The sequence below is a fragment of the Schistocerca serialis genome, chromosome 10 (genome assembly GCF_023864345.2).
Source record: "Schistocerca serialis cubense isolate TAMUIC-IGC-003099 chromosome 10, iqSchSeri2.2, whole genome shotgun sequence".
NCBI lineage: Eukaryota > Metazoa > Arthropoda > Insecta > Orthoptera > Acrididae > Schistocerca > Schistocerca serialis.
Genome location: NC_064647.1, coordinates 212,281,606 through 212,306,356, shown reverse-complemented (window position 1 = coordinate 212,306,356; position 24,751 = coordinate 212,281,606). Strand labels below are relative to the sequence as shown.

Here is a 24,751-nt window from a genome sequence, read left to right as displayed (position 1 = left end):
GTAGAACCTCCTCATTCCTTACCTTATCAGTCCAACTAATTTTCAACATTCGTCTATAGCACCACATCTCAAATGCTTCGATTCTCTTCTGTTCCGGTTTTCCCACAGTCCATGTTTCACTACCATATAATGCTGTACTCCAGACGTACATCCTCAGAAATTTCTTCCTCAAATTAAGGCCGGTATTTGATATTAGTAGACTTCTCTTGGCCAGAAATGCCTTTTTTGCCATAGCGAGTCTGCTTTTGATGTCCTCCTTGCTCCGTCCGTCATTGGTTATTTTACTGCCTAGGTAGCAGAATTCCTTAACTTCATTGACTTCGTGACCATCAATCCTGATGTTAAGTTTCTCGCTGTTCTCATTTCTACTACTTCTCATTACCTTCGTCTTTCTCCGATTTACTCTCAAACCATACTGTGTACTCATTAGACTGTTCATTCCGTTCAGCAGATCATTTAATTCTTCTTCACTTTCACTCAGCGAATCGTATCATTGATATCCTTTCGCCTTGTATTTTAATTCCACTCCTGAACATTTCTTTTATTTCCATAATTGCTTCCTCGATGTACAGATTGAAGAGTAGGGGCGAAAGGCTACAGCCTTGTCTTACACCCTTCTTAATACGAGCACTTCGTTCTTGATCGTCCACTCTTATTATTCCCTCTTGGTTATTGTACATATTGTATATGACCCGTCTCTCCCTATAGCTTACCCCTACTTTTTTCAGAATCTCGAACAGCTTGCACCATTTTATATTGTCGAACGTTTTTTCCAGGTCGATAAATCCTATGAAAGTTTCTTGATTTTTCTTTAGCCTTGCTTCCATTATTAGCCGTAACGTCAGAATTGCCTCTCTCGTCCCTCTACTTTTCCTAAAGCCAAACTGATCGTCACCTAGCGCATTCTCAATTTTCTTTTCCATTCTTTTGTATATTATTCTTGTAAGCAACTGTTAAGCTGATTGTGCGATAATTCTCGCACTTGTCAGCTCTTGCCGTCTTCGGAATTGTGTGGATGATGCTTTTCCGAAAGTCAAATGGTATGTCGCCAGACTCATATATTCTACACACCAAGGTGAATAGTCGTTTTGTTGACACTTCCCCCAATGATTTAAGAAATTCTGATGGAATGTTATCTATCCCTTCTGCCTTATTTGACCGTAAGTCCTCCAAAGCTCTTTTAAATTCCGATTCTAATACTGGATCCCATATCTCTTCTAAATCGACTCCTGTTTCTTCTTCTATCACATCAGACAAATCGTCACCCTCATAGAGGCTTTCAATGTATTTTTTCCACCTATCTGCTCTCTCCTCTGCATTTAACAGAGGAATTCCCGTTGCACTATTAATGTTACCTCCGTTGCTTTCAATGTCACCAAAGGTTGTTTTGAGTTTCCTGTATGCTGAGTCTGTCCTTCCGACAATCATAGCCGGCCGGAGTGGCCGTGCGGTTCTAGGCGCTACAGTCTGGAACCGAGCGACCGCTACGGTCGCAGGTTCGAATCGTGCCTCGGGCATGGATGTGTGTGATGTCCTTAGGTTAGTTAGGTTTAATTAGTTGTAAGTTTTAGGCGACTGATGACCTCAGAAGTTAAGTCGCATAGTGCTCAGAGCCATTTGAACCATTTGAGCCCGACAATCATATCTTTTTCGATGTCTTCACATTTTTCCTGCAGCCATTTCCTCATAGCTTCCCTGCACTTCCTATTTATTTCATTCCTCAACGACTTTTATTTCTGTATTCCTGATTTTCCCGGAACATGTTTGTACTTCCTCCTTTTATCAATCAACTGAAGTATTTCTTCTGTTACCCACGGTTTCCTCGCAGCTACCTTCTTTGTACCTATGTTTTCCTTCCCAACTTCTGTGACGGCCCTTTTTATAGATGTCCATTCATCTTCAACTGTACTGCCTACTGCGCTATTCCTTATTGCTGTATCTATAGCGTTAGAGAACTTCAAACGGATCTCGTCATTCCATAATACTTCCGTATCCCACTTCTTTGCGTATTGATTCTTCCTGACTAATGTCTTGAACTTCAGCCTACTCTTCATCACTACTATATTGTGATCTGAGTCTATATCTGCTCCTGGGTACGCCTTACAATCCAGTATCTGATTTCGGAGTCTCTGTCTGACCATGATGTAATCTAATTGAAATCTTCCCGCATCTCCCGGCCTTTTCCAAGTATACCTACCGAGCGAGGTGGCGCAGTAGTTCGACACTGGACTTGCATTCGGGAGGACGGCGGTTCAATCCCACGTCCAGCCATCCTGATTTAGGTTTTCCGTGATTTCCCTAAATCGCTCCCGGCAAATGCCGGGATGGTTCCTTTCAAAGGGCACGGCCGACTTCCTCCCCGTCCTTCACTAATACGATGAGACCGATGACCTCGCTGTATGGTCTCCTTCCCCAAAAACAACCAACCAACAACCAACCAAGTATACCTCCTCCTCTTGTGATTCTTGAACAGGGTATTCGCTATCACCAGCTGAAACTTGTTACAGAACTCAATTAGTCTTTCTCTTCTTTCATTCCTTGTCCCAAGCCCATATTCTCCTGTAACCTTTTCTTCTACTCCTTCCCCTACAACTGAATTCCAGTCGCCCATGACTATTAGATTTTCGTCCCCCTTTACATACTGCATTACCCTTTCAATATCCTCATACACTTTCTCTATCTGTTCATCTTCAGCTTGCGACGTCGGCATGTATACCTGAACTATCGTTGTCGGTGTTGGCCTGCTGTCGATTCTGATTAGAACAACCCGGTCACTGAACTGTTCACAGTAACACACCCTCTGCCCTACCTTCCTATTCATAACGAATCCTACACCTGTTATAGCATTTTCTGCTGCTGTTGATATTACCCGATACTCATCTGACCAGAAATCCTTGTCTTCCTTCCACTTCACTTCACTTCACTGACCCCTACTATATCTAGATTGAGCCTTTGCATTTCCCTTTTCAGATTTTCTAGTTTCCCTACCACGCCCCGACTCGTAGAACGTTATCCTTTCGTTGATTATTCAATCTTTTTCTCATGGTAACCTGCCTCTTGGCAGTCCCCTCACGGAGATCCGAATGGGGGACTATTCCGGAATCTTTTGCCAATGGAGAGATCATCATGATACTTCTTCAATTACAGTGTATTTAATGCAGTGGTTTCCATTGCCTTCTGCATCCTCATGTCGTTGATCATTGCTGATTCTTCCGCCTTTGGGGGCAATTTCCCACCCCTAGGACAAGAGAGTGCCCTGAACCTCTATCCGCTCCTCCGCCCTCTTTGACAAGGCCGTTGGCAGAATGAGGCTGACATCTTATGCCGGAAGTCTTCGGCCGCCAATGCTGATTATTTATCAAAATTTAGGCAGTGGCGGGGATCGAACCCGGGACCGAAGATGTTTTGATTATGAATCAAAGACGCTACCCCTAGACCACTACATATGAGCAAAACAGCTGGTATAGACGTAATTATAGATGGTTCTAAGCAGGATAATCCTCTTGCTGCTCAATAGTTTCAGTTGTGCTGAAGTTTTGTTTGCTCAGTGATTAGAGCGTATTTGGTGCAGAGTTGCATGCAATCTTGAGGCACTGGAGCAGATGGGACATATCCGTGCTGGGAAGTTTCCTAGGTGTCCTTCAGTCTACTCAACACGTGTATCCAGCAGAAAAATCGAGGTCTCCATTTAGCCACCTGGACAAGCTGTGTATGGAGGTGACAGCCAACTGGAAACTACGAAACAAAACTATTCAGGGAAATGACGCAGCTAGGGAAGTGAATTTACTAAATTTGGTGGCTCGATGTGCTGCCCCCCCTCCCCCCCCCCCCCCTGCATGATATACCCTCGCTGATGAGGTACAATATTCCTTCACTGGGAGGATGGTTGGATGGAAGTTCAAATAGGGAACGCCTGCTACTTGTTCAACACATTTTCGCAAACGACGTGTTGAGGTAAGTGCTAATGTATGGCACTGAACCGTCTTTCCCCAATGCAGCAAAACGACGTCATAGGGAGAGGGGTGCCATCATTGTGCTGACTAGGTAGTGGAGACCACGGAGCACGAAGTAAGAAGGCGTGCAAAGGGACTCGCTTATAGAGCTGACGAAGCGAAAGAAGCTAGCAAGCGGCTCTGAAGGGCGAAGGTGGGCGTTACTAAACCTCTGGCTAGGCTCCTTCAAGAACTGATTAGACAAGAGGAGCAATACGAATGAAGTCGTCGACACCCAATGGCGAAACCTCGTTACTTCCACCTGTTGTCTCTTCTAGGTTGGGAGAGGTGCTGTTGAAAAAGAAATGGCCAGTTGACCCTCATAAATACCCCTTTCCAAATCAGACCCTCCGTCTCAGATGTACTCAGTTGTTCTCAGAAGCTCACTCACACTCCCTGTACATGACAGTACTGGGGTGTGTTCATGACGTCACCTACTGTCGTCTCCATCTGCTGTCTTCAACACGGAGATTGCTGCAATGCCTCGTGGTGCGTCCAGTCATCAACAATGGACTTCCAGTAGCGGTGCAGACAGCGCCTTCAGCACTGTGTCTCCCTCTTCTTGGTAACCACCCAATGGCGGCCACCCCTCTAGTGGAACGCCTGCTTGAACCGAGGCTGGGGGGCGTCGCAATCTCTTTGTCACTGTGCAACATGTCCTGAAGGCTTCGATCGATGCTGGTCATCGCACACAGCGTTCTCGCGACTTCGACATCGATCATCTCAGGGGCTAGTGTTTGAGAACCATCCTGCCCTGTGTTGGATTCTGCACTCCGAGGTGTGCCAGCTGCCTGGAAGGCATGGTCGTACATCAGCCACAGTGTGAAGTTCCTGTTGGCTGTGGCCATCACGCTGACTCCAGTGGGCGATGCAACTCACACATGCCGCTGGCCAGGACTATCTGCTGACAACAGTTCGTTGAGCTCTGAGCCTCACTTGGTCATTCCAGTGTCGGAGACCTCTCCACTAACACCGATCACAGCTCTGTATACAACATTTGATCACGGATGTGGTCCGCCACTGCTTTCAGTCACCATCACCACTCTCAAACTCAAAACTTTGCCGCCCGTTTCTACACAGCACATTTACAGCAATGGCCAGAAATAACGCAAATGCCAATCAAGGACGTCTATTCTCACCAATGACAAGAAATAAAGCAAAAACGCCACCAATGAAGATCTATCAACCCTTCTCCTGATCCTTTGTTCCTTATCAGATTATGAAAACAGCTTCTTCCACTACTCCATAAGAACTCAAGTTTTGTGTCATTCATCTATCATCAAAACAGCCTGAGGAAGACCATTTGCAGCGGTAGCCAAAACCTTATTGTAAAAATAGTAAACAGCCAATCAGTTGCAAATTGGAAGGATTGTTAAAGCCCCTTTATGATGTTGGTAGCGTTTATAAAAAACGTTTTCTTCAGAAGGAAAAAATAGACAACTGCATTAAATGTTGTGGTAGAGTTACGCTAAAATATAGCCGAAAGGCGTCCGTCTTGAAATATAAAATTTCACCTCCATATTTATAAACATGCAAATCATGGTAAAGGAGTATTAATAAACCTTTCAGTTTGGAACTGACTGGTTGTTTACTACTTCTACAAGAAGATTTCATTCTCCGGTTGCTGCTCCAGCCGTGTCCAAAATATTAAGTAACCAAAACTTGATGAATTTTACATATCGACAATTGGGTCACATTTTATTAACAGATTAAAATTAATTACATTATTTCACTTTTCGGAGTTGATAATCAAAATTTGGTGACTATGCAGCAAATACGTGCATTGTCGTTCTAAGCATTGGGTGGGACTCTATGGATGTAGGTAATGAAGCAAGTATCATTCCTGTAGATGGATAACCTTCTCACCTGATCCATTATTTTTGAAGAAGTTCAGCAAAACCGCATTCGTCATCCTCATGTTCCGCACCACTATGAATGCGAGGACACTGACATTCCCCAGCTGAAACGTAAGAGTGCATCTCAGTGGATGTCTTGTAGTCTCATAAAATTTTCCAGAAACAAGTTCTACATCTACATCTACGTGATTACCTTGCAGTTCGGCCAAGTGATTGACGGAGGGTTTGTAGGTCCACTTTGAGGCTGTTTCTCTACTGGTCCAGTCTCTTACTGCACTTGCAAGAAATGAGCAGCTTAATCTTTCTGTCAGAGCTTGAATTTCACTTATTTTATTATGACTTTCATTTCTATGAAGGTGGGGGTCAGCAAAAAATTTCTGTATTGTAGGAGAACGTCGGTGAACGAAATTTTGTCACTAGGTCTCGCTGCAACAAAAAACGCTTTTGTTTTAATGATTGCCACCCCAACTTGCGTATCATTACCGTGATGCCCACTCCACAGCTTCACGATAGTACAAAACGAGTTGCCTCTCTTTGAACTTCTTCGACGTCCTCCGTTCCGGAGGTTCGTGTCCTCCCTCGGGCATAGGTGTGTGTTTTGTTCTTAGCATAAGATAGTTTAAGTTAGTTTAAGTAGTGCGTAAGTCTAGGGACCGATGACCTAAGCAGTTTGGTCCCTTAGGAATTCACACACATTTGAACGTTTTGTCCGCCGTTAATCCCATACCACACAGTAACGCTATTGCGAAGACGGACAGATATAGTGTAGTCAGTCTCCTTACTAAATTTGTTGCTGCTTTGTAAGTGTTCTGCCAACAAAACGCGGCTTCTGGTTCACCTATGCCAGAACATTTTTATGTAACTGAACCCACCACCCTCACTGACAAGAACAGAATATATAAGGGAGACCCTTTGAATGCACGATAACGATCTGGAAAGGCGGCAAATTAGCTAACATACCATTCATTTTAGCATTGTGCTTAGTCAGGCATACATTGATCTTTCGAAATTTTCACCAACAAACTCTATCTTCTTTGAACCTTCCAAATCACAAAGGTACAAATATGCTGATAAGCCAAAACACTATGACCACTGCCCATCGAGACCTGCGATGCTCCCTCGTGGCTTTGTGGGCACGTGACGCGTTAACACAAGTATATAAGCAGATCAGTTACGAGACACGGCGGGGCGGTCACCTTAACGGAGATGTGAGCCGCAAATGGGGAAATCCATTCAGACAAGCGACTCTGACAAGGAGCAGATTATTACTACACAGAACCTGTGGACGAGTATCTCGAAGCTGTTCACATGTTCACGTGCCTCTCTCGATGAAACTACTACTTGGCGTTAAATGACTGGGTGACCACGACTCTTCACAGAACACGGGATTCGGAGATTTGTTTGCTCTGTGAAGTAGGACAGACGGTAATCTGTGGCATCTCTGCCGAAAGAGCACAATGCTGGTGCACGCACAAGTGTTTCTGAGCACACCGTTCATCGTACATTGTTGAACCTGGAGCTCAGCAGCAGACAACCCGTAACGTATTCACATCTTGACTCAACGACATGGTCAGCCACCATTGCTGTGGGCACAGGACCAACGGGATTCGACCATCGATCACTGCAAATTGGTGGGCTCTTCCGGTGAATCACATTTTTACTGTACTACGTCCTCCTGCTTAGCTGAGTGGTAACGTGCTTGCCTCCCATGCAGAGGGCCCGAGTTCGATTCCCGGCCGGGTAGGAGATTTTCTCCGCTCGTGGACAGCGTGTCGCGTTGTCCTCATCGTCATTTCATCACCGGCACGCAAGTCACCCAATGTGGCGTCAACTGAAATAAGAATTGCACTCGGCAGCCGAACTTTCCCGAATGGGGCCTCCCGAGCAACAATGGCACACGATCATTTAGTTTTTTTTATTTATTTTGTTACACTAAGTCGCTGGTCATTTCCACAAACGCCGTCATCGAGGTGAACGGCGGCTCGAAACGTGCAGCGCGTCACGGACGCAGGTTGGTGAGATCAGTATTATACAGGGTGATTCAAAAAGAATACCACAACTTTAGGAATTTAAAACTCTGCAACGACAAAAGGCAGAGCTAAGCACTATCTGTCGGCGAATTAAGGGAGCTATAAAGTTTCATTTAGTTGTACATTTGTTCGCTTGAGGCGCTGTTGACTAGGCATCAGCGTCAGTTGATGCTAAGATGGCGATCGCTCAACAGAAAGCTTTTTGTGTTATTGAGTACGGCAGAAGTGAATCGACGACAGTTGTTCAGCGTGCATTTCGAACGAAGTATGGTGTTAAACCTCCTGATAGGTGGTGTATTAAACGTTGGTATAAGCAGTTTACAGAGGATGGGTGTTTGTGCAAAGGGAAAAGTTCTGGACGGCCGAGAACGAGTGATGAAAATGGAGTATCGGGTTGATATTGCTCGAGTGTCTGGAGGGGGCCATATTGAACATCTCTGAACTTGTTTTTGAGTGAAAAAAAATCCTTTTTAAATACTCTTTGTAATGATGTATAACAGAAGGTTATATTATGTTTCTGTCATTAAATACACATTTTTAAAGTTGTGGTATTCTTTTTGAATCACCCTGAACAACGGGAGACATTCTCCTGCGCTTGCATGGAACCTGTGGTAGTAATCGAAGACACGCTGCTGGCCGGGATGGCCGAGCGGTTCTAGGCGCCACAGTCTGGAACCGCGTGACCGCTACGGTCGTAGGTTCGAATCCTGCCTCGGGCATGGATGTGTGTGATGTCCTTAGGTTAGTTAGGTTTAAGTAGTTCTAAGTTCTAGGGGACTGATGACCACAGCAGTTAAGTCCCATAATGCCCAGAGCCATTTTTGAAGACACGCTAACAAATACGAACGAACTGCATCCCTTCATGCTTGATGTCTTCCCAGGCGGCGATGCCATCTTTCAGCATTATAATTGTCCATGTCTCGGAGTCAAAACCGTGCTACTGTGGTTTGAGGAGCGTTGTAGTGAACTCACGTTGACGTCCCGCCGATGAAATTCGCCTGATGTAAAGCCCATGGATCCCATCTGGGTCGCTGTCGGGCACCATCACCGGTGACGCACATCAGCGGCCCGTTATTTATGCGAATTACACGCCCTGTTTGGAGACCTCTAATGCCACATACCTATACAAAACTACCATCAAACTGCCGGATTCCCGACACGGACAAGCAGTGCTATATTTAGTTCCAAAGATGAACAAACAAGCTATTAAGTAGGTGGTCATAACGTTTTGGCTCGTCAGTGTATTGTTTTACAGATATTTATGAACTCCTATACGTTTCTTTCTGTTTGGTAGAGACGAAGCGTTTGATGCACCAGACTCTGGCAGTCACTCCATTAAGCCTGCTTGCGTGTTTGTCTGATGCTGCACCCGTTATTCATGGAGCATTTGATTATTGCGTTCGACAGTCATTAACTCACAGATGCCAGTTGCACATTAATGAAAACAGACGACATTTGTAGCAAGACCTCTAAAGAATTCTGAACCATCGTCTCTGTTCCCTACTAAACTCATACCTTCGTGGACTCCTTGCGGGGAAACTGTGCTTGCGGTGACAAAAATCTTTGATGATTCACACAGTGATATAAAATATGTGACAAGTAGAGAAGAATATTTTCAGTATTAAGTAAGTGGTATTTTTTAGCCCGTCCGGTTAGCGGTGCGGTATAAAGCACGGCTTTCCGGATTGGGAAGGAGCGCCTGGTCCCCGGCACGAATCCGCCAGGCGGACTTGTGTCGAGGTCCAGTGAGCCGGCCAGTCCGTGTGCTTTTTAGGCGGTTTTGCATCTGCCTCGGTGAACGCCGGCTGGTTCCCCTTATTCCGTCTCAGCTACACTATGTCGGCGATTTCTGCGCAAACAAGTTCTCCACGTACGCGTACACCACCATTAGTCTACCACACAAACATAGGGGCTACACTCGTCTGGTGTGAGACGTTCCCTGGGGATTCGACCGGGGGCCAAACCGCACATTATCCCTGAAAGAGTGGTTCGGTGTGGGGTGGCGGAGGGGTGAAGTGGACTGCGGTAGTCGTCGTAGGGCTGTGGACCACTGCGGCAGCGGGTGGGACGGAGCCTCTCCATCGTTTCTGGGCCTCCGGTTGACATACCATAGAGGAAGTTTTTTTTTACAGACGACTGCACATTTGTATAAGGATCTTCAGGCGATGTAAAGAAGAAACAGCTACCTTTTTTTATGAAACTTAGCTGGTTGCGTGTGTAGTGTTTCTCCTTGGTTACTTAAGTTATCGTATTATTTTAGTAACACATAAAAGCCAGATATAAATAAAGCTTTAGGATATGCTGATGATGTTATCGTTCTGTCTGTGTGAAAAGGACTCGAAAAATCAATCGAATGGAGTGGATGGTGTCTCGGACAGAGGTTATCACACTAACGTAAATAAAGAAGCTACAGTAATGGAGTGTCGGTCCGTATACGTCGAGCGACACTGAGGACATTAGACTAGAAAATGAGAAAATGAATGTGGTAGACATCTTTTACTATTTGGCAACATAAATGACGGTGACAGAAGTAAAAGGGAGTATAGAATGCTGACTGGCGGCAGGAACAAAAGATCTGCTCACCCAGTCTTCAGTATTCTGATGTAATTCGTTTCTAAATGTTCTATTTTCTTCTTATCAGGGCCGTTCTTCGACCATATTTTACTTCAGTTAAGGCTGACATTCATATTCATGCACTGATCAGCCAGAGCATTATGAGCACCGACCTACTATCGATACTAACCCGTCCAGGCTATAGCAGCGTCACCTGGCGAGGAGCGGCTGCTAGTCAGACACACGCACGGAGCATTTACTATCAAGGAGCGCGCTACCCGTCAACAGAATGGCGAAGGCGCGCGATATATCTGAGTTAGACCGAGGGCAGATTGTGACAGACCACGTATCCATCGTCCAGGCAGATTTTCACCCAAATACGCTGTCACATCTCTGCCGTAGGGAGGTGGAGCACCATCTTGTTGTATGTAAAATCTTTCATTTCCAAACACCTCTCGAACGGCAGGTAAAATTGACGTTTGCAGTAAATGAAGATACATCTCACCAGGTACAGTACTTTCAAAGAAGAATGAGCACACATTGACGCCCAGTAGATGAACATGTTTTTCCACGCGAACGTGGCGATTTTCAGGAGCCCGGTACAAGCAGTTGTGGTGGTTTACAGTACCCTTCAGTTTCCATTGCGCCTCGTCAGACCAGACAACCATCCTTCGCGAATCATGTCTTCACACCAGTCGCAGTACTCCATCCTTCGATGCGGGTCGTCCTCATTCATAGCGTGCAGCCATCTTGCAATGTACACTTTGTGGCCTTCAGAATTCCTCGTACGCTCGATCGATTTACCCCGCTTTCACGTCCACCCTGCCTCGCAGTTTTTTGAGGTGACCTAGTAAAATTTTGCGAAATTGCAGTGCTGGATGCTTGACGTTTTCGGTCGGCCAGATCTTTCTCTATGCACCGTCGGCCTCAAACTTATCCCGAATGCCATAAATTATTGTACGTCTTCGAGGTTGGGTTCTGTACACATTACACCATTGCCGTTGTACCTACATCATGTTTTCGTACTACCAGTACCACTTCAATACAGCCTTGCGTTGCTCAATCGACAATCTTACTTCATTCATTCTTGCACTGTCATCTGCTGGAAAACGCGCCCCGAGATCTGTTGAGAAAACAATGGAAGTCCATTAGCTCCAGTAATAGCCAACCTCTTTATGGAGCATTTCGAATACGTCGCCTTGGACACGGCTCCTGCAAAGCCGAGCTGTTTTTATCGCTACGTCGACGATACCTTCGTCATTTGGCCACATGGACAAGAAAAGTTAGAAGAGTTCCTGGAGCACCTCAACAGCATCCACGACCACATCAACTTCACAATGGAGGTAGAGAAGGAGGGTTCTCTGCCGTTCTTGGACGTGCTTGTCCGCCGTAAACCCAATGGGTCTCTAGGTATTAGCGTTTACCGCAAGCCCACCCACACGGATCGGTATCTGCACGCCACCAGCTTCCATCACCCAGCACAGAAACATTCAGTTCTGAGGACCTTTGTACATCGTGCTGAAACCGTCTCAGACGCTGAAAACTTGAGAAAAGAGAATCGAGCCACTTACGCAAAGTTTTTAAGGATAACAGTTACAACAACAAACAGATCTCACAAGCAGTGTCATCCAAGCCTCAAGGGAAGAAGACCTCTGAAGAAGACTCCAAGGATACATTCTTACCGTTGTGGCATGACAACAGGGAAGATTAGTCGGCTCCTGAAGAGGCATAAAATAGACACAATCTTCAGGTCTCCGGCAAAGATCCGTCAACTAATCAAATCTGCGAAAGACGATGTAGGCCTCAGAAAACACCGTGTGGATGTGGGCAGTTCTATTTCGGCCAGACTGTTCGCACTATTGAACAACGCCGCATAGAACATGAAAGGTGTTACCGTCTGCGCTATCCCGAAAAGTCAGCTGTAGCAGAACATGCTCTGGAAAACGGGGCCGGCCAGAGTGGCCGAGCGGTCCTAGGCGCTACAGTCTGGAGCCGCGTGACCATTACGGTCGCAGGTTCGAATCCTGCCTCGGGCATGGGTGTGTGTGATGTCCTTAGGTTAGTTAGGTTTAAGTAGTTCTAAGTTCTAGGGGACTGATGACCACAGCAGTTAAGTCCCATAGTGCTCAGAGCCATTTTTTTTTTAAAATCTCACACCGAATTGCATTCGATGAGACGTCTATTATTAAATGGACTAATGACTTCTGGGATAGCGTGATAAACAACGCCATAGAGATCAGAATTTCTAACAGCACCTTCAATAGAGACGGTGCACTGCAGCTGAGTACAGCGTGGGATCCGGTGTTGAGGGAGTTGAAGCGGGCCCGGCGGTCACGCGGCCAAAACATTACCATATATGGTGCGGGACGGAGCACCAGTGACGTCACGGGCGACGGCGCGGCTATATAAGCACGGCAATGACAACCACACGACAGTCATCCACTTGACAATGGCAGAGGAGATCTCTGCCGAAGGGTCGTGGGCAGTAAACCACTTGACGCGACTTGAAACCCGAGAATGTTTGTTAACGGCTATCGCCGCGAAAGCTTTCATTCGTACATAACAACGGACTATGTTACCGCGCGAAATTGCAACGATATATCATTTTGTTCCAAAGATATTAACTATCCAAGAGTGTCTGCATTTTCTGGACCCCTCCGTACAGTTATGTTTAGTTTTATTATACCTTGATTTCCGCAAAAGTTCAGGAAACGACGATGGTGGTGGGTAGCTACCCGATACCGTCTCCAAAGTAGGCCTAAATAATTTTGAGATCTGGTGAGTGTCACGTCCAAAGGAGGTGCGGCGACTGATCTTCGTGTTCACAAAACCTGTCCTGGACGATGCGAACTGTATGAACACAGAGCCTGCTTTCTTGGAACTGAGGATCACCACTGGCCATGATCAGGCAGACTGATAGCATAATCCGTGACAGTAACGTGACCTTGAAAAGTACCAAGATATGGCTGCCCATGTCGTCACTACTAACCCTCCGGCGTGTTTCATTGTTGGGTCGTATACTATGCCAAAAGTTAGTGCGCAACAAGATTCTTGCAAACAAATGACTGTCTTCCATTGCCCCATAGTCCAGATTTTGTGGCGTCGGCACAACCTTTTTCCTTACACTGATAAATGGTTTGGAGGGTGACTTTCAGTTGCGCAGTGAAATTTGGAAATTTGTGGTAAGTACCTTTGGTACTAAACTGCTGAGGTCATCGGCCCCTAGGCTTACACACTACTTAACGTAACTTGAACTAACTTTACGCTAAGGAAGACACACACCCATGCCCAAGGAAGGACTCGAACCTCCGACAGTGGGAGCCGCAAGAACCATGACAAGTCCCCTAAGACCGCACGGCTACCCCGCGCGGCTACGCAGTTACTTTTGCAGCTGTCTTACTCTTATCTTTCGTAACAATGCTCTTCAGTCACCACCTGTGACGACCACTCAAAAAACACTTCCGTCCGCGTTGTGATTTAGCGGATGGTGTTTCCCCGCTCTCCCTGTTTGCGGTATAGATCTACGATATGGCGCCTCTCGAAACACCAAACAATTCGGCTAATTTGTCTTCGAAAGCGCCTAGCACTCAGGCACCCACAATTTGCCCACTTTCGGATACACTTACGCTCATGAGCCAAAACATTGTAAACAGCTGCTTAACAGGTTATTTATCCATCTTTGGAACGAAATATATCACTGATTCTGCGTGTAAGGCATGCGTCAGTTTGTAGGTAGGTTTGTGGAGGTGTGTGGTGCTAAATGTCTACGCAAGGCATGTAATTCGCGTAAATAACGGGCCGCTGACTTGCGTGCGCTGTGATGGCGCCCGATAGCGACCCAGATGGGTTCCACAGGATGTACATCAGGCCAATTTGGTAGCCGAGACACAACGTGAGTTCGCTATTATTCTCCTCAAACCACTCAGCACGGTTCTGGCTCCAAGACACGACAATTATTGTACGAGGGCAGTTCAATAAGTAATGCAACACATTTTTTTTCCGGCCAATTTTGGTTGAAAAAACCGGAAATTTCTTGTGGAATATTGTCAAACATTCCCGCTTCGTCTCGTATAGTTTCATTGACTTCCGACAGGTGGCAGCGCTTTACGGAGCTGTTAAAATGGCGTCTGTAACAGATGTGCGTTGCAAACAACAGGCAGTGATCGAGACAAAAGCACGGTGAGTCGTTGGGCAAAGCGTGTGTCATCATCACCGCAAGGTCAAGCAAGACTGTCTGATCTCCCGCGTGAGGGCCGGCCGTGCACAGCTGTGACTCCTGCAATGGCGGAGCGTGCGAACACACTCGTTCGAGATGATCGACGGATCACCATCAAACAACTCAGTGCTCAACTTGACATCTCTGTTGGTAGTGCTGTCACAATTGTTCACCAGTTGGGATATTCAAAGGTTTGATCCCGCTGGGTCCCTCGTTGTCTAACCGAACACCATAAAGAGCAAAGGAGAACCATCTGTGCGGAATTGCTTGCTCGTCATGTGGCTGAGGGTGACAATTTCTTGTCAAAGATTGTTACAGGCGATGAAACATGGGTTCATCACTTCGAACCTGAAACAAAACGGCAATCAATGGAGTGGCGCCACACCCACTCCCCTACCAAGAAAAAGTTTAAAGCCATACCCTCAGCCGGTAAAGTCATGGTTACAGTCTTCTGGGACGCTGAAGGGGTTATTCTGTTCGATGTCCTTCCCCATGGTCAATCGATCAACTCTGAAGTGTATTGTGCTACTCTTCATAACTGAAGAAACGACTTCAGCGTGTTCGTCGGCACAAAAATCTGAACGAACTTCTCCTTCTTCATGACAACGCAAGACTTCACACAAGTCTTCGCACCCGAGAGGAGCTCACAAAACTTCAGTGGACTGTTCTTCCTCATGCACCCTATAGCCCCGATCTCGCACCATCGGATTTCCATATGTTTGGCCCAATGAAGAACGCAATCCGTGGGAGGCACTACGCGGATGATGAAGAAGTTATTGATGCAGTACGACGTTGGCTCCGACATCGACCAGTGGAATGGTACCGTGCAGGCATACAGGCCCTCATTTCAAGGTGGCGTAAGGCCGTAGCATTGAATGGAGATTACGTTGAAAAATAGTGTTGTGTAGCTAAAAGATTGGGGAATAACCTGGTATATTTCAATGCTGAATAAAACAACCCCTGTTTCAGAAAAAAAATGTGTTGCATTACTTATTGAACTGCCCTCGTAGTATATTGACTATTCCTTGCTAGTGTAGAGTTATCTTGAAGCTGTGAGAAAGGAGGACAGGCGTTCAAGGCGCGGAAGCAGAGACGATGCTGTGGGCAGACGAAACTAGAAGAGATATTGTTACATGAAGTAAACAGTAAGGGGAGAGCCTTGCGAAAATGCAGACGCCCTCAGACTCGGTCCCAGGGCGTTAGTTACTCTTCAAGAAATTAACATGTAACTACATATGTCGTCTAGACGCTGTGGTAGGTTGCCACCGTAGAACTTTGTAACCAACAGGCACGTACTAGCGTATGAAGGCAGCTTGATACCAGCCCTGAGAACAGCAACGTCAGTAGGCTCACAAGGGTTAGAAAGAGAGCGAAAACGCCAAAAACTGTTGACCTAGCAGTCCCTACTCCTGGGAGCCCGAGGGGGGGGGGGGGCTAAATGACGTATAACAATAATGTTGCAAGCCTTATTTGGCATAGCAGTTACGTTTAGCTTTCAGCTGAACAATGTTGACACCAAATACGGACTTAGTTAGTGCAACTAACATCACCGCCTTGGGAGCAGTAGAGGGGACCTAACTAAACTGTGATTGGCAGGCGCCTGCAAGAGACCTACGGGATTGACTGGGTGGCTTTAAGTGGGGGAAAACAGTGCCCCCACGCGACTCTTTAAAACCCCTAGATTCCGAATTTTGGCAGAGTTCTCAGTCAGAGGATCTGGACGCCGGATTCGCGTCCGTCGACTCCAGCCTCGGCCCAGCTCCGCGTAAGTCTGCTCTCTCACTTGGAGTGCCTCCGTGAACAGTGACACATTCATTGCTACGTTTTGTTTTACAACGAAGTTATTCCCTTAAGATGCTACTAGTGTGTGCTGCTGTGGTTAGCATCCACTCCTGGGACTTCTGCACTGGCTTCTGTTGTAACAGTATTATTCATGCATTTTCTAACCCTAGAACTAGCCTCCACTGTATTAGTTAGTCCTGTCTGGAATGAACAACTATTTCAAAACCCTGTTTATCCAAGAGTCTCCACAACGAGTTCCCTACCGAGTCTCACCACCTGCAATTCTAGAAAATGCCTATACCAGTGTTGGCTCAGATAGACGAAATCAATCAAATGCCTTCTGCTCTGTACCGATCGGAAGCGCAGACTGACAAGCAACCTCTTTTTCCGTCTCCCACCTATGTCAGGAAACGACATTATGCTGCTGAAAGTTGTCATCACCATTGAGGAAGACATCAAGCATGAAGGGATGTAGGAGGCTAGCAAGTGTCACCGTGTCTTCGATTACTACTGCAGGTCCCAAGCAAGCGCAGAATGTCTCCCACCGCATAACATTGTTCCCACCTGTCTGCGTCCGTGGCATGCTACACGTTTCGAGCCGCCGTTCATGACGATGACGGCAATTGTGGAGACAGCCAGAAAACTAGAGTAGCAAATATGTGACCCAACCGAAGAGTTAACATGTTTCCATTTATCGACGGTCTAATTTCGATGGTCCCGTGCCCACTGCAATTGTAATTGACGACGTCGTTGGGTCAACAAGTGAAGACGTAGGGGTGGTCTACTGCGGAGCTCTATCTTCAACAGTGAACGATGAACGGTATGTTCTGACGACTTGTGCTTGCACCAGCATTGTGCTCTTTCGGGCGAGATGTCACATATCACTTACTTTACAGAGCAGACAAGCCTCCGAACCTATGTTCTGCGAAGAGTCGTGGACGTCCAACCATTTCGCTCCTACAGTTATGACACACACAGTGGTTACCACAAGTTGGAAAACGGGGCCAAATTTCTAGTAGTTTACTGTCGAGTTGAGATTTTCACAAATGTTTTATTCGTATCTTACAGAAACTAACAGTACGGCAATAAACAGCCTTTTAAACACGCCACTAACGGCAATTAAGTAATTTATAGAAATACAACAATTTAAAATTAAAAAAAAAACACAGAAGCTAGCAGTACGGCAATAAACTTCCTTTTAAAACACGCCGCTAACGCCTATCAAAGTAATTTATAGCAATACAACAATTTAAAAAATTTAAGAACATTAGTAAACAGGCTACTAAAGTAAATACAGAACTTTGTCAATAAAGTACAGTGAGGTAGTGAAGCTACCAACATTGCCATTAAAAAAAATTAAACAGGTCTCAGCAAACGCACGAATAATGGCAATAAAAGCAATTTACAAACTTGTAGGAATTTAAAAAAATTTAAACAAAAGTGTCCTGGAATATCATTAGAACGTAACAGATATGACGGACCCGTGTAAGGCGGCCACAAATCACCCACTCGGGGATGCTCAGGCTAGACAGAATACTGACCAGTTTAAATACGCCCGTAAACACAATTGCCACTCTCAGGCTGGTCACTGCACCGACTTTTAGCCAGCAAAAACTTGTTATAAGATGGCTTAACTTGTTGACAGAATTAGAGCTAACCTCGTGCAAGAAAACTTACACCACACAGTCCTGAATGAGCGACCACATGATCAACCAACAAAAAGCATGAATTTACTCATAACCCACGACAGAATAGCGAAACAGTTAAACTGCCAAAACTACACCTCCCATCGGACAGTAACGAGAGGAGGAGGAAAGACCATTGTCTTCAATTACACCGGTGCCAGAGACAGGAAACCCGATCGCCGGAGGCCACAAGGCAGAAGAGACGCTGGTTACACAAAATTATTACTTAATGATTAGCCCTTCCACGAACTTTTTGTAATTATGCTCGAACAGGCAGTACACGACCTCCGATGGCAAGGATCCACACATCGGACCGCGCACGCGTCACCAGCGTACCCAATACGCCACGGTCACGCGACAACACGCTCTGTCACCGAAGTTCACGTCTTCTCTGCCACGTTGACGGGTAGTGACCGCTCCTTCATGTTAGGTGTCTCCTTTTAAACTCCAGTGTTGAAATGGAGGACTTAAGGAAGCTTGTTAACGTCCCACCAAGGCGAAATGAACAGCAACTACTCGTGGGCGATTTTGTATACAACCAACAGCGGGGAGCTCTTCCGTCAACTCGACCCGCTCGTTACACACAACCGACAAACATCACGTGGCGACTCGGTACAACCGACCACGCCTGCTTCGCGCTGGAGAGCCACACTGCCCTCCCGTGTCCACCACACTCTCTGCGCGCAACGCCTCTACTTCCGCGCCACCACACGAGGCTACAACCGGTCGAAGATCTCACTTCCTCCATAGCAGTTTCCCGGAAGCAAAAACGCAGATATTGAATTTTTTTTTTTTTTTCATCAGTCTACTGACTGGTTTGATGCGGCCCGCCACGAATTCCTTTCCTGTGCTAACCTCTTCATCTCAGAGTAGCACTTCCAACCTACGTCCTCAATTATTTGCTTGACGTATTCCAATCTCTGTCTTCCTCTACAGTTTTTGCCCTCTACAGCTCCCTCCAGTACCATGGAAGTCATTCCCTCATGTCTTAGCAGATGTCCTATCATCCTGTCCCTTCTCCTTATCAGTGTTTTCCACATATTCCTTTCCTCTCCGATTCTGCGTAGAACCTCCTCATTCCTTACCTTATCAGTCCACCTAATTTTCAACATTCGTCTATAGCACCACATCTCAAATGCTTCGATTCTCTTCTGTTCCGGTATTCCCATAGTCCATGTTTCACTACCATACAATGCTGTACTCCAGACGTACAGCCTCAGAAATTTCTTCCTCATTAAGGCCTGTATTTGATATTAGTAGACTTCTCTTGGCCAGAAATGCCTTTTTTGCCATAGCGAGTCTGCTTTTGATGTCCTCCTTGCTCCGTCCATCATTGGTTATTTTACTGCCTAGGTAGTAGAATTCCTTAACTTCATAGACTTCATGACCGTCAATCCTGATGTTAAGTTTCTCGCTGTTCTCATTTCTACTACTTCTCATTACCTTCGTCTTTCTCCGATTTACTCTCAAACCATACTGTGTACTCATTAGACTGTTCATTCCGTTCAGCAGATCATTTAATTCTTCTTCACTTTCACTCAGGATAGCAATGTCATCAGCGAATCGTATCATTGATGTCCTTTCACCTTGTATTTTAATTCCACACCTGGACCTTTCTTTTATTTCCATCATTGCTTCCTCGATGTACAGATTGAAGAGTAGGGGCGAAAGGCTACAGCCTTGTCTTACACCCTACTTAATACGAGCACTTCGTTCTTGATCGTCCACTCTTATTATTCCGTCTTGGTTGTTGTACATATTGTATATGAGCCGTCTCTCCCTATAGCTTACCCCTACTTTTTTCAGAATCTCGAACAGCTTGCACCATTTTATATTGTCGAACGCTTTTTCCGGGTCGACAAATCCTATGAAAGTGTCTTGATTTTTCTTTAGCCTTGCTTCCATTATTAGCCGTAACGTCAGAATTGCCTCTCTCGTCCCTTTACTTTTCCTAAAGCCAAACTGATCGTCACCTAGCGCATCCTCAATTTTCTTTTCCATTCTTCTGTATATTATTCTTGTAAGCAACTGTTAAGCTGATTGTGCGATAATTCTCGCACTTGTCAGCTCTTGCCGTCTTCGGAATTGTGTGGATGATGCTTTTCCGAAAGTCAGATGGTATGTCGCCAAACCCATATATTCTACACACCAAGGTGAATAGTCGTTTTGTTGCCACTTCCCCCAATGATTTTAGAAATTCTGATGGAATGTTATCTATCCCTTCTGCCTTATTTGACCGTAAGTCCTCCAAAGCTCTTTTAAATTCCGATTCTAATACTGGATCCCGTATCTCTTCTAAATCGACTCCTGTTTCTTCTTCTATCACATCAGACAAATCGTCACCCTCATAGAGGCTTTCAATGTATTCTTTCCACCTATCTGCTCTCTCCTCTGCATTTAACAGTGGAATTCCCGTTGCACTCTTAATGTTACCACCGTTGCTTTTAATGTCACCAAAGGTTGTTTTGACTTTCCTGTATGCTGAGTCTGCCCTTCCGACAATCATATCTTTTTCGATGTCTTCACATTTTTCCTGCAGCCATTTCGTCTTAGCTTCCCTGCACTTCCTATTTATTTCATTCCTCAGCGACTTGTATTTCTGTATTTATGATTTTCCCGGAACATGTTTGTACTTCCTCCTTTCATCAATCAACTGAAGTATCTCTTCTGTTACCAATGGTTTCTTCGCAGCTACCTTCTTCGTACCTATGTTTTCCTTCCCAACTTCTGTGATGTCCCTTTTCAGACATGTCCATTCCTCTTCAACTGTATTGCCTACTGCGCTATTCCTTATTGCTGTATCTATAGCGTTAGAGAACTTTAAACGTATCTCGTCATTCCTTAGTACTTCCGTATCCCACTTCTTTGCGTATTGATTCTTCCTGACTAATGTCTTGAACTTCAGCCTACTCTTCATCACTCCTATATTGTGATCTGAACCTATATCTGCTCCTGGGTACGCCTTACAATCCAGTATCTGATGTCGGAATCTCTGTCTGACCATGATGTAATCTAATTGAAAACTTCCCGTGTCTCCCGGCCTTTTCCAAGTATACCTCCTCCTCTTGTGATTCTTGAACAGGGTATTCGCTATTACTAGCTGAAAATTGTTACAGAACTCAATTAGTCTTTCTCCTCTTTCATTCCTTGTCCCAAGCCCATATTCTCCTGTAACCTTCTCTTCTACTCCTTCCTCTACAACTGCATTCCAGTCGCCCATGACTATTAGATTTTCGTCCCCCTTTACATACTGCATTACCCTTTCAATATCCTCATACACTTTCTCTATCTGTTCATCTTCAGCTTGCGAAGTCATGTATACCTGAACTATCGTTGTCGGTGGTGGCCTGCTGTCGATTCTGATTAGAACAACCCGGTCACTGAACTGTTCACAGTGACACACCCTCTGCCCTCTCTTCCTATTCATAACGAATCCTACACCTGTTATAGCATTTTCTGCTGCTGTTGATATTACCCGATACTCATCTGACCAGAAATCCTTGTCTTCCTTCAACTTCACTTCACTTCACTGACCCCTACTATATCTAGATTGAGCCTTTGCATTTTCTTTTCAGATTTTCTAGTTTCCCTACCACGTTCAAGCTTCTGACATTCCACGCCCCGACTCGTAGAACGTTATCCTTTCGTTGATTATTCAATCTTTTTCTCATGGTAACCTCCCCCTTGGCAGTCCCCTCCCGGAGATCCGAATGGGAGACTATTCCGGAATCTTTTGCCAATGGAGAGATCATCATGACACTTCTTCAATTACAGGCCACATGTCCTGTGGATACACGTTGCGTGTCTTTAATGCAGTGGTTTCCATTGCCTTCTGCATCCTCATGTCGTTGATCATTGCTGATTCTTCCGCCTTTAGGGGCAAATTCTGACCCCTAGGACAAGAGAGTGCCCTGAACCTCTATCCGCTCCTCCGCCCTCTTTGACAAGGCAGAATGAGGCTGACTTCTTATGCCGGAAGTCTTCGGCCGCCAATGCTGATTATTTATCAAAATTTAGGCAGTGGCTGGGATCGAACCCGAGATCGAAGACGTTTTGATTATGAATCAAAGACGCTACCCCTAGACCACGGGTACACGGGGTATTGATAGCAGAGGGTAAAGACAAGCAAGCAGCCACTTAATGACAGACAACATATCAAACAAACATGTCAGGGGAAGAAAAGGAAAACCAATGCAATCTGAACACAAGGTGTAGCACGAGTCGATACACGGCTCAAGGTAGTGCCACTGTCCTACCTCTTTCCATAGATATTCACGACAGTAGCACGTGAACATTCGACCAGCTTCGCCGTTTTCGATATGCTCGTTCACAGGCTTTGCGTGATAATAATCTTCCCTTTTTCAGTCACTTATCTCAATGGATTTCCCCATTTTCAGCCCATATCTTCATTAGGCTGATCCCCTGTCTGCTCTTACATACTTTCTTTACCGCGTCACGTGGCGTTAATGCCACCAGGCGTCGTCCAGCATCGAGGTGGGCAGTCGTCATAATGTTTTGGCTTATCAGTATAGCTGAGACGCCGTTCGTGGTCAATCAAAACAGCGCAGAGTGCAGGCTGTCGCCTGCATTTATATTCAGCCATCTATTTCTTGCGGTGTTTCCGTATTTTGGTCCAACCTCTTTATTAACATCCTCTTTGTTTCTTTTTGTTGCCGCTTATATTTTATATATGGTTAATAGTTACTATTAACATCAGTCTTGACACACAAATTTATTTATTCTGGTAACCGGTTTCGACCACGCCTGAGATCGTCTTCAGACCTACAAGTCAAACACAATGTCTGATCAGAGGGCTACATACTGGGTGATCAAAAAGTCAGTATAAATTTGAAAACTTAATAAACCACGGAATAATGTAGATATAGAGGTAAAAATTGACACACATTCTTGGAATGACACGGGGTTTTATTAGAACCATCCCATATTGCTAGACGCGCGAAAGATCTCCAGCGCGCGTCGCTTGGTGATGATCGTGTGCACAGCCGCCACCTTCGTCATGCTTGGCTTCCCAGGTCCCCAGACCTCAGTCCGTGCGATTATTGGCTTCGGGGTTACCTGAAGTCGCAAGTGTATCATGATCGACCGACATCTCTAGGGATGCTGAAAGACAACCTCCGACGCCAATGCCTCACCATAACTCCGGACATGCTTTATAGTGCTGTTCACAACATTATTCCTCGACTACAGCTATTGTTGAGGAATGATGATGGACATATTGAGCATTTCCTGTAAAGAACATCATCTTTGCTTTGTCTTACTTTGTTATGCTAATTATTGCTATTCTGATCAGATGAAGCGCCATCTGTCGAACATTTTTTGAACGTTTGTATTTTTTTTTTGGTTCTAATAAAACCCCATGTCATTCCAAGCATGTGTGTCAATTTGTGTCTCTCTATCTACATTATTCCGTGATTTATTTAGTTTTCAAATTTATACTGACTTTTTGATCACCCGGTACATTAAAGAAAATTATATAAAACTACAAAGTTATAAGGCTTTCGAATTTATACTGACTTTTTGATCACCCAGTACATTAAAGAAAATTATGTAAAACTACAAAGTTATAAGACGATGAATTACCAAAATGCTGTACGAGCAGAAGCCTCCTTCTGGTGGTAAATCGCTGCTAGATAGAGCAGTGCACGTCTTACTTATATACTGAAGGCTCCGCCCACTTTTGATAGACTGATGTCATCGCTAACCAATGCGTTAAACGTCAAATAATAACGTAAAATTTCGTAATGAAAGAACAATGACAAGAATGAAAAGTACATGGAACTTAACTGGTTCAACAGCTATTGTCAGATAAAATATCTAAAAATATATGAGAGAAATAAAAATCGTTTCGACAGTACATGCGTTGCCCCGTATGGGCCTGTTGGAGAACCATTTAGAAGCTACTAGTTGCCAAGGTAAGTGTAGACGCCATTTCAAAGATGTGGCAGCAGGTTACTCTCCAACAAGGTTGTTGTAATATCGATACACAAACACTGTCACGTCAGACGACGTACCATGAACGGCAGCATGTTGTTATGGAAACGACAGATGCTCTACCATGGCGCTTTCCATTAATGAGGCTCCAGAAATCGTTGACCGACGTGTTGTAGTATATGCTGCACAGATAGAATTTCAAGGTGTAACCAGAGACATCCATTTGTATAGATTGTTTGAGAGATAATTAGTTCTTGCAAATGAAAACTGAGAAAGAAAGTAATCGAGAAGTCACAGTACTTGTGCATAAAAATACTGCCTATGACGCTCCTATATTATTGCAAATTTTACATCAGACAATATTAAACAGCATTGGTTTTATTTTACATGTCAGTCTTATAAACAAAAATCTAGTTAAAGTATAAAAAAATAGTACTAGAAGACTAAGAATAAAACAATGACAGGGCAAGGTACGGAATTAACAGGTACCTGTGACAAACACTGAAGCATTATTGGTCACTAAGACTTGTAGGTCTGAAGATGACCACAGGCGTAGTCTAAACCGGTTACCAGAATAAACAAATTTGTGATCAAAACTGATAGTAAGTATTAGTAATAACATTGATCTCTGTCTGCTCCCACAATGTGTTCCAAAGTAATTATATATGGTTGCTTTCAAACTCAC

General features: G+C 45.0%; 1 protein-coding gene across 1 annotated transcript in view; it reads right to left on the bottom strand.

The window, feature by feature from the left end:
- Positions 1 to 24,751, bottom strand: part of LOC126425270 (uncharacterized) — a 65,192-nt gene that overhangs the window by 29,517 nt on the left and 10,924 nt on the right. The window contains exons 3-4 of the mRNA XM_050088238.1: positions 24,147 to 24,248; positions 5,859 to 5,952 (exon numbers count right to left, since the gene is read on the bottom strand). Coding sequence (XP_049944195.1) covers positions 5,859 to 5,952; positions 24,147 to 24,161 — 109 coding nt within the window. The 5' untranslated portion in view covers positions 24,162 to 24,248. The remainder of the gene's footprint in view (positions 1 to 5,858; positions 5,953 to 24,146; positions 24,249 to 24,751) is intronic.